This window comes from Chiroxiphia lanceolata, chromosome 7 (genome assembly GCF_009829145.1).
Source record: "Chiroxiphia lanceolata isolate bChiLan1 chromosome 7, bChiLan1.pri, whole genome shotgun sequence".
In the NCBI taxonomy this organism is placed as follows: Eukaryota; Metazoa; Chordata; class Aves; order Passeriformes; family Pipridae; genus Chiroxiphia; species Chiroxiphia lanceolata.
Genome location: NC_045643.1, coordinates 19,010,531 through 19,025,899, shown reverse-complemented (window position 1 = coordinate 19,025,899; position 15,369 = coordinate 19,010,531). Strand labels below are relative to the sequence as shown.

At 36.0% G+C, this 15,369-nt stretch overlaps 1 protein-coding gene across 3 annotated transcripts in view; it reads right to left on the bottom strand.

Annotated features, from left to right (window-relative positions):
• The window catches only part of METTL8 (methyltransferase like 8), an 80,523-nt gene that overhangs the window by 1,177 nt on the left and 63,977 nt on the right, over positions 1-15,369 (bottom strand). For 2 of the 3 annotated variants that reach the window (XM_032692597.1, XM_032692595.1), the window contains exons 3-9: positions 11,349-11,440; positions 6,345-6,736; positions 5,730-5,779; positions 3,188-3,251; positions 2,716-2,855; positions 823-929; positions 660-725 (exon numbers count right to left, since the gene is read on the bottom strand). In XM_032692597.1, the coding sequence (XP_032548488.1) occupies positions 660-725; positions 823-929; positions 2,716-2,855; positions 3,188-3,251; positions 5,730-5,779; positions 6,345-6,736; positions 11,349-11,440 (911 nt within the window). The other variant, XM_032692596.1, reaches the window with a different exon arrangement.

The window sequence follows — 15,369 nt, the reverse complement described above, 5'->3', positions numbered from 1 at the left end:
AATTCAAGTGATTTCCTATATATGTCTCAGATCCTTCTTCTCACTTCTAAAATTACTAAGGCTGGGATAAATCCTGATCCATCTCTATTGCTTACAGCCGAGGTTGCAGAGGGTAAAAAGAAAAAGAAAAAATAAGTATTGTGATGCTCACTTTCACAATTTCACAATATACCAGTCTAAGCTGTCTGCCAGCTGAACCAAGTGAGTGGACAGGCAATGAGGAATAGTATACATAAGCAGGAACTGAAGTTTAGCTCCTGTATAAAGAGTAGCCTCACAGTTCAGATTCACCAACACGGCATAACAAAACATCAGAGCGCTGCTACAAACTCTCCTTCCAAGCATGTTTATCTCAATTTTAAGAGAGAAATCATGTACATATTTAAATAACAAAATCTGAGCATACCATTAGACATAGGACACTTAGATAAAGAGAAATTGCCGGTGATGTCTTTAAGCCATCTTGCAAGACCCCAAATGCAACAAGTGTACACATAAAGGAAATTATTTTCTTACAAAAGTTAGCTTTGGTCTTTTTAAAAGCAGAGAATTTAAAAAAGCCAATAAAACCTTCTTTAAATTTTTGTTTAAAGATAAGCTTTTATAATTCAATCTTCAGAGAAATTTAACCCTTTCTATGAAACTATAACTTTCCATACCTTTGGTAAAGAAATATACTCTGGTTCCATCTCCTCGTACATAAAAATTTTCTGACAAGCAATGACCTAGGAAATTGGGACAGTAATGCAAAAGGACATGTCACTTTTTTTTTTGCAAAAAAGTTAAAATGAACAATGAACTACAAAGCCATTCAGGAATTACCTTTTTTAAAACGAAGTTGAGCTGTATCATATCTTCCATAGTCTCGAAATAACAACATTCCTCCAGGTTTCAGTAGCTTAGCCAACCTATTTACAACCCTTTGCATCCTTAGAAAATAGATGGGATACTGGTGATATTTGCAAACATAAGCAACCAAGTGTGCTGCCACAGACAGAAAAGGCAGCACCACCTAAGAATAAGAGACACTTCAAGACGGGTAGTTGTGCCCAGAATTACAGACTTTGCCTATATAAACTTAAGTTTTGTGCACAAAGGAAAAAATGTACATGCATAAAAAGTTAAAGTGCTCTGAGAAATCTCATCCAGTAGAACTAGAAGACATGAATTATATAGCTTGAAGAAAGTTTAATACCTTCCAATTCTGCAACCAAATCTTAGAGGTGCCTTCTAGCAGAATTGAAGTGTGTTAAAAATTTACTACAAGAGTAGCAATTATCAAAAACTAAGCACAACAGCCTGAAGAGAAATCACTAACAATTTTCTGAATATAAATGTGTTCCTCTCACATATATTTTCCATCTTTCCCAAGTATGTAAGTTCTGCATCACAGTTCCCTTGGTTTTCTTTTTCATTTCTCACTTTCAAAGTTTCCAGAAAAAATATATACTGAGCAAGATGAATCTGGATCACATTTTCCTTTATGCAGTCATTTTAATTCTATGAGATGGCAGTAATGACTAACACAGCTTTGGAAAGTGGGTCTCACAACACAGATAATTACACGGAAATTTTTATGTGTGTATACACACATATGCACACAAAAGCATCCATGTCAGCCCTGAGAGAAAAAACACAACCAAAAAACCACAAAAAAACTCAAACACATTCTTAAAAGACTAATAGGAAAAGACACACAGAAATACGCAGAATACTGCTTCTACAGGCAAAGTGACTGATTTAATTAATGAAACACTATTTTCCAATATCTTCCTGGCAGCATCATGGCAGTCACAGAGATCTGAAGTCTACTGCTTGAATTGTTTCTGGAATCTGGACCCTGGCTTTGCACAACTTGTGCTCATCTCTGAACAAACAGGAAGGAGCAGTATCATATATGGGAAAGGGTTTCTGTAAAGCTAATCATTAGTAACTTAAGCAGAGAAACAGTTCTCAGACTTAGGCAAATACTGTTCTGTTTGCCAAGCCCATTTTAATGACATTCTTAGTGTAGTAAATGTATTATCACACATACAGCATGTATTTCCCTTCATATAATCCAGTTAAAGGAAGAGTCAAGCAGTTTAACTTATGCCCTCCTATACATTTTTCCCGTCAAAAAAATGGGATTTTCACAATCAGCCAGCCATAACAGTCATAAAATTTGGTTCATTAGACATAGAGAGGCATTAGTAAAGGCTAACAGTACCCAACATAACACTATACATGAAAACTAGATCAAATTTTCTTAATCCAAACAAGTTAAAAAATTCTGGATGCATTTTGGTTTAAAAGGCCTGCATATAAGCATTTGCATGTGGCTAAATCAGCAACCTAAGTCTATATCAACATATTGTAAGCTGTTAAGTCATGAATATTTAGTTTTGATCACTAAAAATAAATTCCTTCTAGAAGACTAGTCTGGTTTTTAATTTGCAGTTGTTTTGAATCCCTCACTTCTAATAGGGTTGTGTTTAGTTACAATATACTCCTTGTATTTTGATGGAGACTGGAGACTCACTAATGAATTAGCCTGACAAGCTTTTCTCTTGAAGCCTGAAAATGGAAAACAGCATTTAAAATACCTTGTTTTATACATATTGTAGCTTGCTAAGTAATAAATTAAAGACTCATCATCTTCTTTTGCTATTCTTGAAAACCTCCAGTGAAAAGAGAGATTTAACCCATTTGCTTTGCCCTTTAGTCTTCATTTACCTGTCAGGATGAATAGTAGAGAGCACAAAGACAAGGAGAATGACATCCAGGATCTCATCTGGAAAAGGATAGGGTAAAGCGTCATCACACACATCATGAACAAAGGCAGAACACCAGGCTGAATTGTAGGACGAATGTGACTGTCAGAAAAAAGATGAAAAGGGGCACAGAGAGAACAGTAGTAGTTAATACGTTTACTGTGACTCAAGAAACTTTTTTTCTTCAATTATTCTGCATTGTAAAACATCTCATATAAAAGCCTATTCTGTCTGGTATCTTACTCAAGCTGAGAAGCAAGCTCACTGATGGTATTCATTCCTCTCTGCATACAGTAAGACTTTGTTCTTTGGAATATTGAAAACTTCAGTTAAAAGTTGTCAAAGCCATCACATTCTTTTTCATGAAGATGGCTTCCTGGCAGCCTCCTGAATTACAGGTTTATAAGGTACTCTAAAGCGAGCGTATGAATTACCTTTACCAGCTCCACTGCTCCTGAAGCAAAATCACAACAGTATAGAAAGGTTCCAGGTGTATTGCTAAGAAAACAAAAGCAACATCAGTTAAAAAATTATTATTGTAAAAGATGAAAGTCTACATCAGTGTTCATGGAACTACAGAGGGCCCTTTGGGGTTCTCCACAGGTTTGATCAAGCATGCCTTATTGATGTCTAGCACGTGGAAAGCCACATAGGTTGTAATGAACCAACAGGGCAGACAAATTTGTAAGAATACCAACAGGCAGTTAGTATAAAAAGAATTAGAGCCTTGTCAGGGAGGAAGCAAAAAGGAAAAGAAAGAAGGTCACAGAGGGCTGTCAGGACTGATGACAATGTCCTGGTGTTGTAACGCATAAATGCACGTTAATAGGTCACGTTTTCTTACAGAAGCACTGCATTAAGTCTCTATCACGCAGTTTAATTAGCTGTATGATTTGGGCAGGGGTAGGGTGTTGCAAAAATCATCCAGTTCTGTAGATGTTTGGGTTTCCATGTGTCACCTTGCTGTGCTTTTGATTAGATTAAGTAGTATTGGTTGTTTCCCTCCATTATCCCTTTTGTTTTGTAAGCCAGGATAAATAAGAATTTCCTGTAGCACTGTTTTCTCTTCCCTTCCCATTCAAGACTAAGCCAGTTGCAAATTTCCTTGTACCATTTATCATATAATAGCAATTCTAGGAAGAGGTTTTTTTCACCTCTGAAAAATTCATTTAATATAAACTGAGCAAGCCACTCAAAACCCACTGAGGGATGACCTCATGATCAACTCATAATCAATTAATTTCTTTTAAAAACATATTTGAGATTTTGGACGGATGGCTTCTTTAGAAGGGAATCAATAAACTCTGTCAGTGCCTATAAGATCTCACAGTATACACAGCTGAGTGTATACTGTGACTTCTCTGAGGGCTCAAGAGGAGAACAGTTCTGGAACAAAATATACTCTGTGCTCACTGCCGAGCACAACTTTTATCAGCTCTGTGCCCATCATGAGAATTGATGAATTTAGATATTTATTAGAGACAATGAGAAGCAGCTAGGCTTTGGACCCAGCTAGTCTCTTGGGAAAAGTTACGCTGATTTCCTAGTTGACTTGTTAGAATGTTATTTCTTTTTTTTTTTTAGAGCAGAATAGGAGCTATGTAGAAAGTCAACCTAAAACAAAGACACAGCTTGATCTGGATGGTGTTCTCATGATGCATTGTATTAAAAAGCAGCAACTTAAATTTTAAGGGAGGCAGGGGGAAGCAGTTTTAAAAGTTACATTACAAACCTAAGTGAAAAATTTTTTTGTAGCCAGGGTACACTCATGCTTGACACTGGCTTCTTTTTATATGCATACAAAAGGTAATTTCTGCATTATTAAATTCAGAGTAAAAGCAAGCGTTCTATAAAGCCAGGCCTACTAAAAGGTAAGAGATGTTTCCACTCAGTCATATACAAGACAAATGAGGTAGTTTTTCAGTGTATCAACTGATGTGATCGACTGAAGGATTTGCATAAAAATAGAGATCACCAGGAAAAATATCCAAAGAGTAGATTCTTAATTATCAGAAATGCCAATCTATGACTAATGCCTCCTGTGAGGAAAACATAAAAGTTTGTCTCATCTTTTCTAATACAGCTACAGGATATCTTTTCCTATACAGTGCTACTTTTCAAAGTTTTCATATGAAACAGGGCTCCCCTTTCATTACATGCTGTCTAAAGTAAAGTATTTCCTGTGGGATGAAGATGTATTGCTATCACAGGTTTCATGGATGACCCTGGTGCATCACTTGATTCCTCCTGCTGTGTTTCCATATCTGCAAAATGGAATATTTTTGTATAGTGGTGATACTAGCAATAAAAATTCAGTTGCAGAATAATGAACTGTTCTGTACTCAAACTCTTGAAGGTATGACTAAAAAGAAATCTATTTCAACCCCTGATACATACATAGTCTTTCCAATAAAACCTTCCTGCCTACATGGATGGGAGGACAAGCTGTCATAACAGTTTTTTCTAAAACTGGAAGCTAAGTGGATTAAGATGTTTCAGTGAATTAAGTAATGCAATACATGACTTGTGCCTTCCCTGACACTAAAACCTGAGGCAATGTGACAAAGTACACCAGCCAATTCAGAAACAATGCAACTTCTTTCCCGTAGATCACATGCCGTTATCTACTGTCTCTGATTTTGGCCTTTTTAAGAGATACCTGGTAGCTTTACAGTGACATGTAAGACAAGAGAATATTTTGCCTGCCTGAGATTAACTACAAGAAATCAGCCTGAATGAACCTGAAGCCAAAACTCTGTCAGCAAATATGGTCTCCTCAAGACCAAGATTAAGCAATATGAGGAGTATCCTGTATATGGTGCTACCAACATTATCTGTGATCTGGGCACAGTAAATTTCAGGGCTGTAAAATGATCCACTCAACGCTTTCTGCAGCACTAGTCTAGCACCAAAATTTGGAGAAAATGAAGAAGATGAGAATACAACTCTCATATTTGAAAATACAACACAATGTACCATAGAACTTCCAAAATAGGAAAGACGCTGTTTCCAGCTCCACAACCAACCTAAAACCAGAAGAGAAACAAAGTTAAAATAAATAAGCAAATAAAACCTTTTTTGTTATTTTTGTCTTAAATTAGTTGGCACGTAGGACCCATTAAAGTTGAAGGTACGTTGGACAGAAAAGGTATAAGCAGCTCATACCACAATTCTCAAATAATTTATATGATCATGTTTCTCCTCAATGTCTTTCTAAAGTTGAGAGAATCCATCTCTCAAACTGCATAAGAAAATGCAATATTCTTGTCCAGTTTCACCATTCGGCAAGAATACGTCAACTACTTGCACTTTTAGACAAAGCACTTAAAAATATAAGTTTCCTTAGGAAATCAGAAACCCAACTTTCAATGACAATGGAATCTGATTATCTAGCCCTGTTCTGATTTGGGAGAAACTTTAAAGGAAAAACAAAGTCCATAAGCTAGGTTTCTGTGAAAGTTTCTGCCATAAATGAATATAGTATTAAATTCTAAATGCTCACTTTTTTGATACTTACTAAGCATGTTTATCAGATTTTTGAGCAATTAAGTGGAGCTCTATATGATGAGTAGAACTTTTGCAGTGCATTACCTCTAATATTCTATAAGTGGCATCACTTCCAGGGAAAGATTCTAGCCTGTCAAGTTCTTCTCCACAATTTTTACCCTGAGGATTTTCACTAAGTGTTTCTGCTTGGTTTTTATTATATACATATCCTTGTACAGCAGTAGAACCACCTCGATAATTTTTCTTCCGGTATTTTTCTCCTTCATCAAACATTTCATTTTTGTGTGAAAAACTGTTGGTACTATTTATTTTTCTGTGTTCTGAAGATCTTTCTTCTCTTCGCAATTCTTGTCTCTTTTCTTCTGGAAGAATTTCTGGAAATTCCAGAAATAGCCAATTACGATCCTTGAAAAAGTTATTTTTATGGGTCTTGTAAAATTCATTCCAATATTTACTGGCTTCTCTCTCATATTTATCTGAAATTAAAAGAGAACAAAACCTTGGTGAATATGAGCTTAGCTACAAAATACTCTAAAGCAACATGGAATTTAGACCTCAAATATACAGTTTAAAAACCCATGGTTCCACAGATCGTACTTTTAAATAAAAACATATAGATTTTGGATTTACCTTAATCTGTGCTCAAAATTATTCCTATGAAGGTTTAATTAGATTTTATGTCACTTAGGAAGGGGCAGACAGGCTTTCTGCATCACTTTTTTTAATATAGTGACATAATAGAACAGCATCACCAAAACATGCAATCTGAAGATTCTCAACCTTTCATTTGTCTCACATTATAAAAGCAATGCATCTTTTCAATTATTTAAGAAATACTAAATTGAAATTAATTTTATGTTTTATGAAATTCCGTGATCAATTGCAAAATTTGTTGGCAGCTCTCTTAATAACCCCAGCAATTAGAAATCCAGTTCTGTGAACATGAGTGATAGATGCTACTGCATAGCATATAGACAGTAATTCATGCTTAACCATTCAACAATACAGTCAGAAGAAACATACTGGCTTTCTTACTTTCGAAACACTTCCGAGTCTTACAATAGATCTTCTAATTCACAAAAGATTGTAATGGAATGTTAGAATGTAAAGGAATAGGACTGGAAGGGATTTCACTCAGTCAGGGAATTCACACCCCTTCTCCACAAAGACCTCTCCAACTTATTCTTAAAATACCACCTTTCATATATGTTTAACAACTTTCTTCAGTAATATATTACTGTCCTTAACTTTCAATACAGTTAGAAATCTTTTCCACTACCTAACTATAATTTCTGTATTGCAATTAGGTCCAGCAATTCTTGTCCCATTAACCAAGTAGATAAAGCAGAGATTACTCACTTTTCTCTTTGCAACACCTATTTATATATTTGAAGTGCTTTACTATGTCTCCCATTAAATATCTTTTCTAGAAACCTCTCTTCTTTTTTCAATGTAACTCCTGATTTTCAGACTTTCGATAATTTTAATTCTTCTTCTCTAGATTCTTTCCAATTGATTTACTACTTTTCAGTGCTGTATTCTGGTAAAGGCATTATCAATGCAGAGCAAAAGGAGTATTTTACAAGGCTCACAGGCTGTAATCCTGTTTATAACTCCCAGCTTGCCATTTTGCAACAGCATGACTGCTGATTCAGCTAGTGATTCACCACAACCCTCAGATCTTCTTCTGCAAAATGACTACCTAGCCAATTGTTCCAGAGCCTAGTATTTTTTTCAAGGAATTATTCCAAAGCACAGTATTCTGCATTTATTTTTAGCAAACTTACATATTTCAAATTCTTTTTTCCCCCCATTTGTCCAGATCTTTCTGAATCTTAATCCTGTCCTTTACCACACTTTAAACATCTCTTCACTTAATATCATCTTCAGGTCTCCGATTTCCTGAGGTCACTAATGAAAATACCAAGCAGAACTGGACACAGAATAAAACACTCCTCACCCAGCACAGCCTTCTGTTCTGAAAGGATCTCTCTAGGCATTCACTCACCCAAAAGCAGTTTCATTAGCTCTCGCTTGCCTAACTTGCTTATGAAAATGTCAAATAAAGCAAGTCAGAAGCCTGACTAAGGATAAACTTCAGGACGTCTGCTGTTTTTCCCTTATCCCCAGGGCTTGTAACCTTCTCCAAGAAGGAAATTAGCTTGATTTTACATGATTTATTCTTGAAAAAATATTTGCTGGCCAGTATTCATCTCCTTTGTTCTTTCAAACCCAGTGTCTGCAAGCTCTGGATGTACTCTTCCAGTATTTTTCCAGGAACCGAAACTAATTATCTGACTCTTCTTTTTTTCCCACCTCCCTTCTTTAAAAAAGTAAATATTCTCTTTTCTGCTTTTCCAGTCATCCATGTACTCTATGGATGTACTTTGTAACCTGTTCTTTCTCAGTTCCAGAACAATCTTTCCTCCTTCTCACCAGCACTAATTGTGCTAGCCACTGGACTGCAGCTAACCCTTTCAAAGGCAGGCTGATAAAAAGATAAGAACTACAGCTTTTTCAATGTCTCTTTTGTTGATGGTTTTCCCTTCCTTATTCCACCAAAGTACCAAACTAAGTCTTTTTTCCTGGGTGTCTTCCCCCTCATTCCCAAAGCATTTACAAAAGTATCTTGTTAGCCCTGACATCTCTTGCTAAGTGTAGATCATATAATGTGTTGCCTTTTTAATTTTGTCCCCACTCACACTGACCCATTAATTTTTTCAATAAAAAGTGCACAGAGTAAATATATGGTGCATTTCTCCTACTACTCTAATTTAAATCTTAACATATTATTTCCTGAGAATTATCATTAGAGGTACAGACAGGCAGTGGGAAGTGGGAAGGAGGTGGCAGTATGCCTTGTCCTAGAAATCTGCATAATGTTTTAAAATTAACATGTAATACATCCAATTGTATTATTAAAGGGCCAGATCTGGTCATGCAGAGTAATTGCACAGACTTGTTCTATAATGTAATTTCAGAGTTGATTGAGGTCATATATATCAGATTTCAGTAGCGTAAGTTGCACATTCACAGACTGCTCAGCTTCAGTATAAAAACAAAAACCCCTTCTAGTCAAAAGGTTTTTAAATTATTATCACCCCTTGTTACAGTCATTACTTTTCTATAAGTCTGCTCAGAACCCTTGTACTTAAATTCACATCAAGTTTTCCAGATTTCAGAAATGAAGGAAAGAGATACCAAAAGTCAGCTTTTCAAACTGTATTAGTATGGAATTACATAGGTTCAAGTGAAAGAACACTTCATTTTGCATTGTTTCACTGGTCACTCCTGCACCACTGTGTAATAGCTATGCATGCAGCATTATTATCAAATTTTTGCTTCATTTTGTATATTTAAGTAGCCTACCTACTAAATTTTCCAAAGCATGTAAAAATGGCAAAACTAAAGAACATATAAACTTCCAAGTAAAAAAAAAAAAAATCCCTTACTTTGTCAATTGATGTTTCCCCTTAACAGAATCTTCCAACACTAGCAAGCATGTCTGAGAAGAAACTAGACATGCTAATAAGTAAATCAAATTCCTAAAAGTAGTATCATGAGTTCATTCAATTTAACATCTCTTGCCTTAAAAAGGCCCACCAGAACTATTCTATTTTAGTGATATAATAGTACTGTTGAAATCTGTCTTGTCTTTTTCTCCTTACTGTAGTTTTCAAGGCCCCAAAATAACCTGCTCGTTAGCTTCAGTCTAGTTCATTGTTTACACAAATAGGCCAAAATGTACTTCCACTTGCAGAATGAAGCTGAAGCTTTCTGAAGGAACACTATCAGCTGTGCTTACCTATTCAAGTTCTAAACAGAGGGGCATTCATAGGAAATGTCCTTGGATTCTTGTATTTCTTGGCAATAGACAAATGCCTAATTATTCCATTTCTCACCAGCACAAACTAAGTTCTAACTGATTGTAGATGAAGAATTAAAGGTTCCACGAGCTACATGGTCACACAGCTTACTTTTCAATTATGAGCTCTTTTTCAGCTTTTTATACAAACCAAAGGAAAATATTAGATGTAATTTTTGAAAAACAAACATTGTACTTAAAGAATGTGAGAGGTAACAGAAAAAGGCAGGCTGACAATCCCAGAGCATTCAGAGTGATGAAGGGCACAAATGCAAGGCACATTCTCAGGTAATTCAAATAAACTCCAACATGTGCCTTAGTTATATCAGTGAAACTCAGCACAGGATCATAATGACACTATCTAATTTGACAGATTCAAGACATGCTAAGTAAACTGAGGTCCAAGATATCCAAGAAATTTTTTTCAGAATATCTTTCTAACACTATAGCAAATTAAGAATCTAGTCTTCTATGACACTATCAAGCTGATACCGCAGCTTTAGCATACATAACTACCCTAGAGTTCAGTCTATGGTTTAGTTTGCCAGTTTGAACCTAGAGCCATCATTCTTCAGAAACTCACAACACATTAAATTTCCCTTCTGAAGATAGGCACAAAATTCATTAATCATTTACAGTGCAAACTCTGCATTGTATTGGAACACCTTCCCCACAAAGTGAACATACTGCTTCCTGAAGCACTCCCAGTTCAGCCTGGCAAAGACAGCAAGGTGGGACCAGCTGGGACCAGTGCAACCTTCATGGCGCTCAACTGACATACAGTGCAATGCACAAACACAAGCTCTCTAAATAGTCTACTAATCATTAAAAAGCATTTGAACACTGTACATGGGAACTTTTGTCCCCAGCACCATAGCTGGATGCAAACTCATTCCTCTGATTCTGTAAAGTCCTGTGTAGTAGTTTCATTCTGAAGAACTGCAAAAGGAGTCAGAACAACCGTACCATACTGATGTACTTGTTTTACATAGCGCCTATTGCTCCCCCAATTGCAAAATTGTTCAAATAAGTAACTGAATTGCTAGAAAAACACACTTTGAGATCTTTTGAGGCAATAAAGGGAAAAAACCCCAAAACAAACAAAAAAATTCAGACAAGAGAATGTAGAAATAAAAAGGGTGTTCCTAGATTCTAAAGCCATTTTAAATGTTTTCATAAACAGCATTAAAATAAGAATTTTTATGCCATTAGGAATTTTTTACCTTGGTCTTCCCATTGAACTTTCACAAGCGAGTTCTCTGCTGCTTTTTTCTTGGCACTCTCCTCTTCTTCTTGTGACCATTGCATGTGGTCCCTGAAAAAGGCAGTTGAAGAACCAGTTATTTCATAGGATTTTCCACAATATTTTTTTTCCAGGAAAAACAGTATCAAATTAGCTATACTGTCTCAAATACTTTTTTTTTTTTTTGAGTGCAATCAAACGACCACAAGGAGACTGACAGGTAAAGTTTCAGTGTATGATAGAAAAGAATTAATCACCAGTTAGGTAAAACTCAAGTGATTCAGAAACATCTCCAAACTGCAAAGAGACTGAAGTAGTATGAAGTAAGTAGTTTCCTTGATAACAGGATTAATATATATCTTGTAGATTGAGTGTGTGTATAGGAACGTATTTTGAGTGTCCCATTAGAACCATGTTTAGCTGAATATAATAGACCTACCAACAAACACCTAATGCAAGAAACTTCTCGCATTACTAGTGTTTATGATGAAGAACTGAGGTCATTTAGCAAAGAAATCAGCTGTTCCTGAAACAGGGAGCATAATCCACCTACGCAACTGGAACCAGTGGAATTGATGAACACGATTTTACTTATTTGGGGAATAGAGACAAATAACATTTTAAAAAAAAGAATGAGACATACATAAGAAAAGACAAGTAGTGCTACAATGGTTCCAAAGTTTATGTCCTCTCTATCTGCATAAAGTGGTTAACCAAATGTTATGTTAATCAATTAAACCATCACAGAACCAAGCCCAGATCTGACAGGGATGACTAAACTGCATTCCCTGCAGATTCTGTGTTTGGATCAGGCTGCAATGGGAAGTGCCCAAAAATGTGCTGCTGGCTGTTTTTAAAAGCCAATCAGTTGTCCCTCCAAATCATTCAGTCTGAACAGATTAAACTAAATAATATAATTCAAGTAATCTATTAGATCCTAATCCTACTGAAATCAACTAACTGAAAGCCCATGACTAAAATTCCATTGGTTACTATGGGAAAAGAGACAAGGTGCCAACTTGGGAAGAGCTGATTGTCTCTAAAAGCTAATGGGCATCTTCCTGTTGTGTACCTGGTGATGTATAGGTAATTTAATTCTTAGACCTTCGCTGTTCCTCTTTTGTTAATTGTGGGAGACTAATTGGTATGTATTTGTCTGCTTGCCTCAGACTTGATTTCCGCATCTCTACTGAAATATTTCTCATTATTGTCCCCAGCAGGTTGCCTCTCCCCTTCCTGTATTTGTTCATATACCAAATGTTCCTGTGCAGTGTCACGGCTCTAACAGACATGCTGCACTAGAATAAACTGAATGACCAAAAGCATTACTAGGCAGTCATCCTCTTGGAAAGACTTGCTTCCCTCACTGCTAGCACCACTTTTGACCTTGCCTACTCCAGCAAGCTGAAAGCAAGGACTATTCAGATGGCAAGAATACACAGTCAGCCCTTTTGACAGATGACTTGCTGTGGTATAATCTTCAGCTGATCAATTTTAATCTATCATTGTGTGTCTGTCAGAGCCCTTAAGGGTGCCTGAAGCCCTCCATCTTCAACAACCTTTTTTTCCCTTTTTCCTTCCTTGGAAATTCATAAAGCTGAAGAAGGATCTTTTGGCTCTTTCCTAGAAATTTCTGTATGGTAGATCCCAAACAACATGACTGCAGCAGCACTTCCTGATCAAAATCTACAAAGGATAGATCAAAATCTACATAGCATAGTTCTTATGCAAACTATTTACACAGTTTGGATGCTTCAAATGAGGCAATACAAGCTGGCAGAAATACAGGACACAGGAGAATCCTAAGCACGGAAGTGTTTAAGTACAGAAGTGTTTTAAGCTGAACACTGACAGCAGCAAAGCAAGCTATCCATATTAACCACACCAGGAGCTGTTAACATGAGTAGGCCTGATACAAGATCAAACAATGCTGCTTTTAGTTCAGTTTATTCAACTTAGTCCTTTTCCAGTAACTTGTTTGCTAACATAGGATTTAATTATCTCTGTGATAATGTGAAAACTATGCCAATTACTAACCTGAATAGAAGCAGACATTTTTTGCTCCAATGTTTAACCTTACTCATTAGTTCTCTCTTGAAATGACAGAAAAGCACCACAGCAAACATCTAAAGCATTAGTTCTCAAATTTAATCTGCTTAGTATGTCTAGCAGCAATGGTAGCAGCTCTTGGCTCTCTGCCAATTCACACACAGACAAAAAGAATGACAAAGCATCAAGTACCAAAGATGATGAGTGGAAAACAAAAGGATATCATACATCAACGCTAGAGAAGATGAATATCTTATGCTCACCCTGCATATCTATTCAGCACTACCACCCCTCATCCTAATCCCCCTTATCTCCCTAGTGAGAACCATGGCAATTCAGTGAGTTTCAGATCCAAGGACCTACACCTCTTCATAGCCAGGTTCTTGATTTATCAGGACCATCACAACTTCCATGCACCTCTACTTCAACTCAGTTTCACCTGCTTTCCCTTCTGAGCTACACGGATTCATCTGCAGATCCATTTTCTGAACAACACTGTTCCGTTCACTCTCATTTTCACAATCCATCCCAACCATCTGCATCATAGTTTGATAACTCTATTAGACTGTCACCAAAGGCTAGCAGGAAAAACTGAAGCTACACACGATCAGTTTTTTGGAGGGAAATTAAAAAAAAAAAAAAACCAAACCCAAACAACCAGAAAAACAATCCCAAAACTGAATTTCATTGAGATACAATGTTACAGAAAAAGGATGTCCTTTTCCTAAAAGATCTTTTAGAAAAGATTTTAAAATCTTTTCCTACCTTGATTACATAGTCTACATTTAAATCAGCATTTACACAGGTAAAGGATTTTAACACCTAGCAGAAAGCACTCAGCCTGGAATATGTTAAAGAACTACAGTGTTTATAGATTTAAGAAACACAGATTAACTTTACACTCTTAACACAATAATCAGCCAGCTTCCAGCTTTCTTGACCAAGGAATGTATGGAAGTAGTTAACTCCAAATTTGGCCTTAAGATGGTAAGTGTTGGGGACCATGGCTTGGGGACACCTAGTTTAGAAAACACTAACAGGTGGCAGATCTAGTTAACTAATCAGCTAAGTCCAAATTTAGAGACTAAAAAGAGTAACAAAGATGCTAGTTCATTAACCAGAGGACAATTTTCTGTGTCATATTCTTAAGACCTTTTTATTAATCAGAATTTGATTAGAGAATCTTTAGAAATAATTTAGATTAAAAAGCAAAGTGGACCAATGAACAAATAAAATGGACTACTAAAAAGAATAGTAATTAAAAAAAAAAACAAAACAGCAAGTTGAAACTTCATTTCAGAACACAACCTTGTCAAGTAAACTTCTCTGACAGCTGACAGCAGAGGACACCTCTGAGGAAACTATAAGAACTGTAGATTAGTTCTATGAAGTAAGCTTAAGGCCTGAAACTTGTTATCTGTTACTTCTATGTTATGTTACCCATCGGTTATTATTAGCCACTTCCAGTCTCTTTTTCGAATATTGCTAAATCCTTGCTATCAAAAATAGTGACACAATTAAAAAATACATTTAAAATTTATGTAGAAAGTAATTTCTTGTATAGCTTCTAAATTCACCACTTTTCATCAAATATTCCTTGGTTTTAAGTTATGAACTATACGAAGAAAAATTCCGGGTTTCCCCAATATGTTAGGTACCTAACAAGTAACCTTCTGCCATTATAAATAATATGGACTATCTTATTGCTACACTTTCTGCCTCTTAATTAATTACTGATGCATAACAACATTTTGCATTTCATTCCTTGACTAACTACGTACTCAGCAGCTTTTTAAAGAAGTCATTGAGAACTTTTAACAGTCAGATTACCTGTGACAATCTCAAGTTTTCTCTAGTGCTCCCTTTACATGTCTTTACTGGCAGTACCTTGTTTTATACACACACGCACACGTCATTATTCATCATAGTAGACAGTATACAAAATTATATGA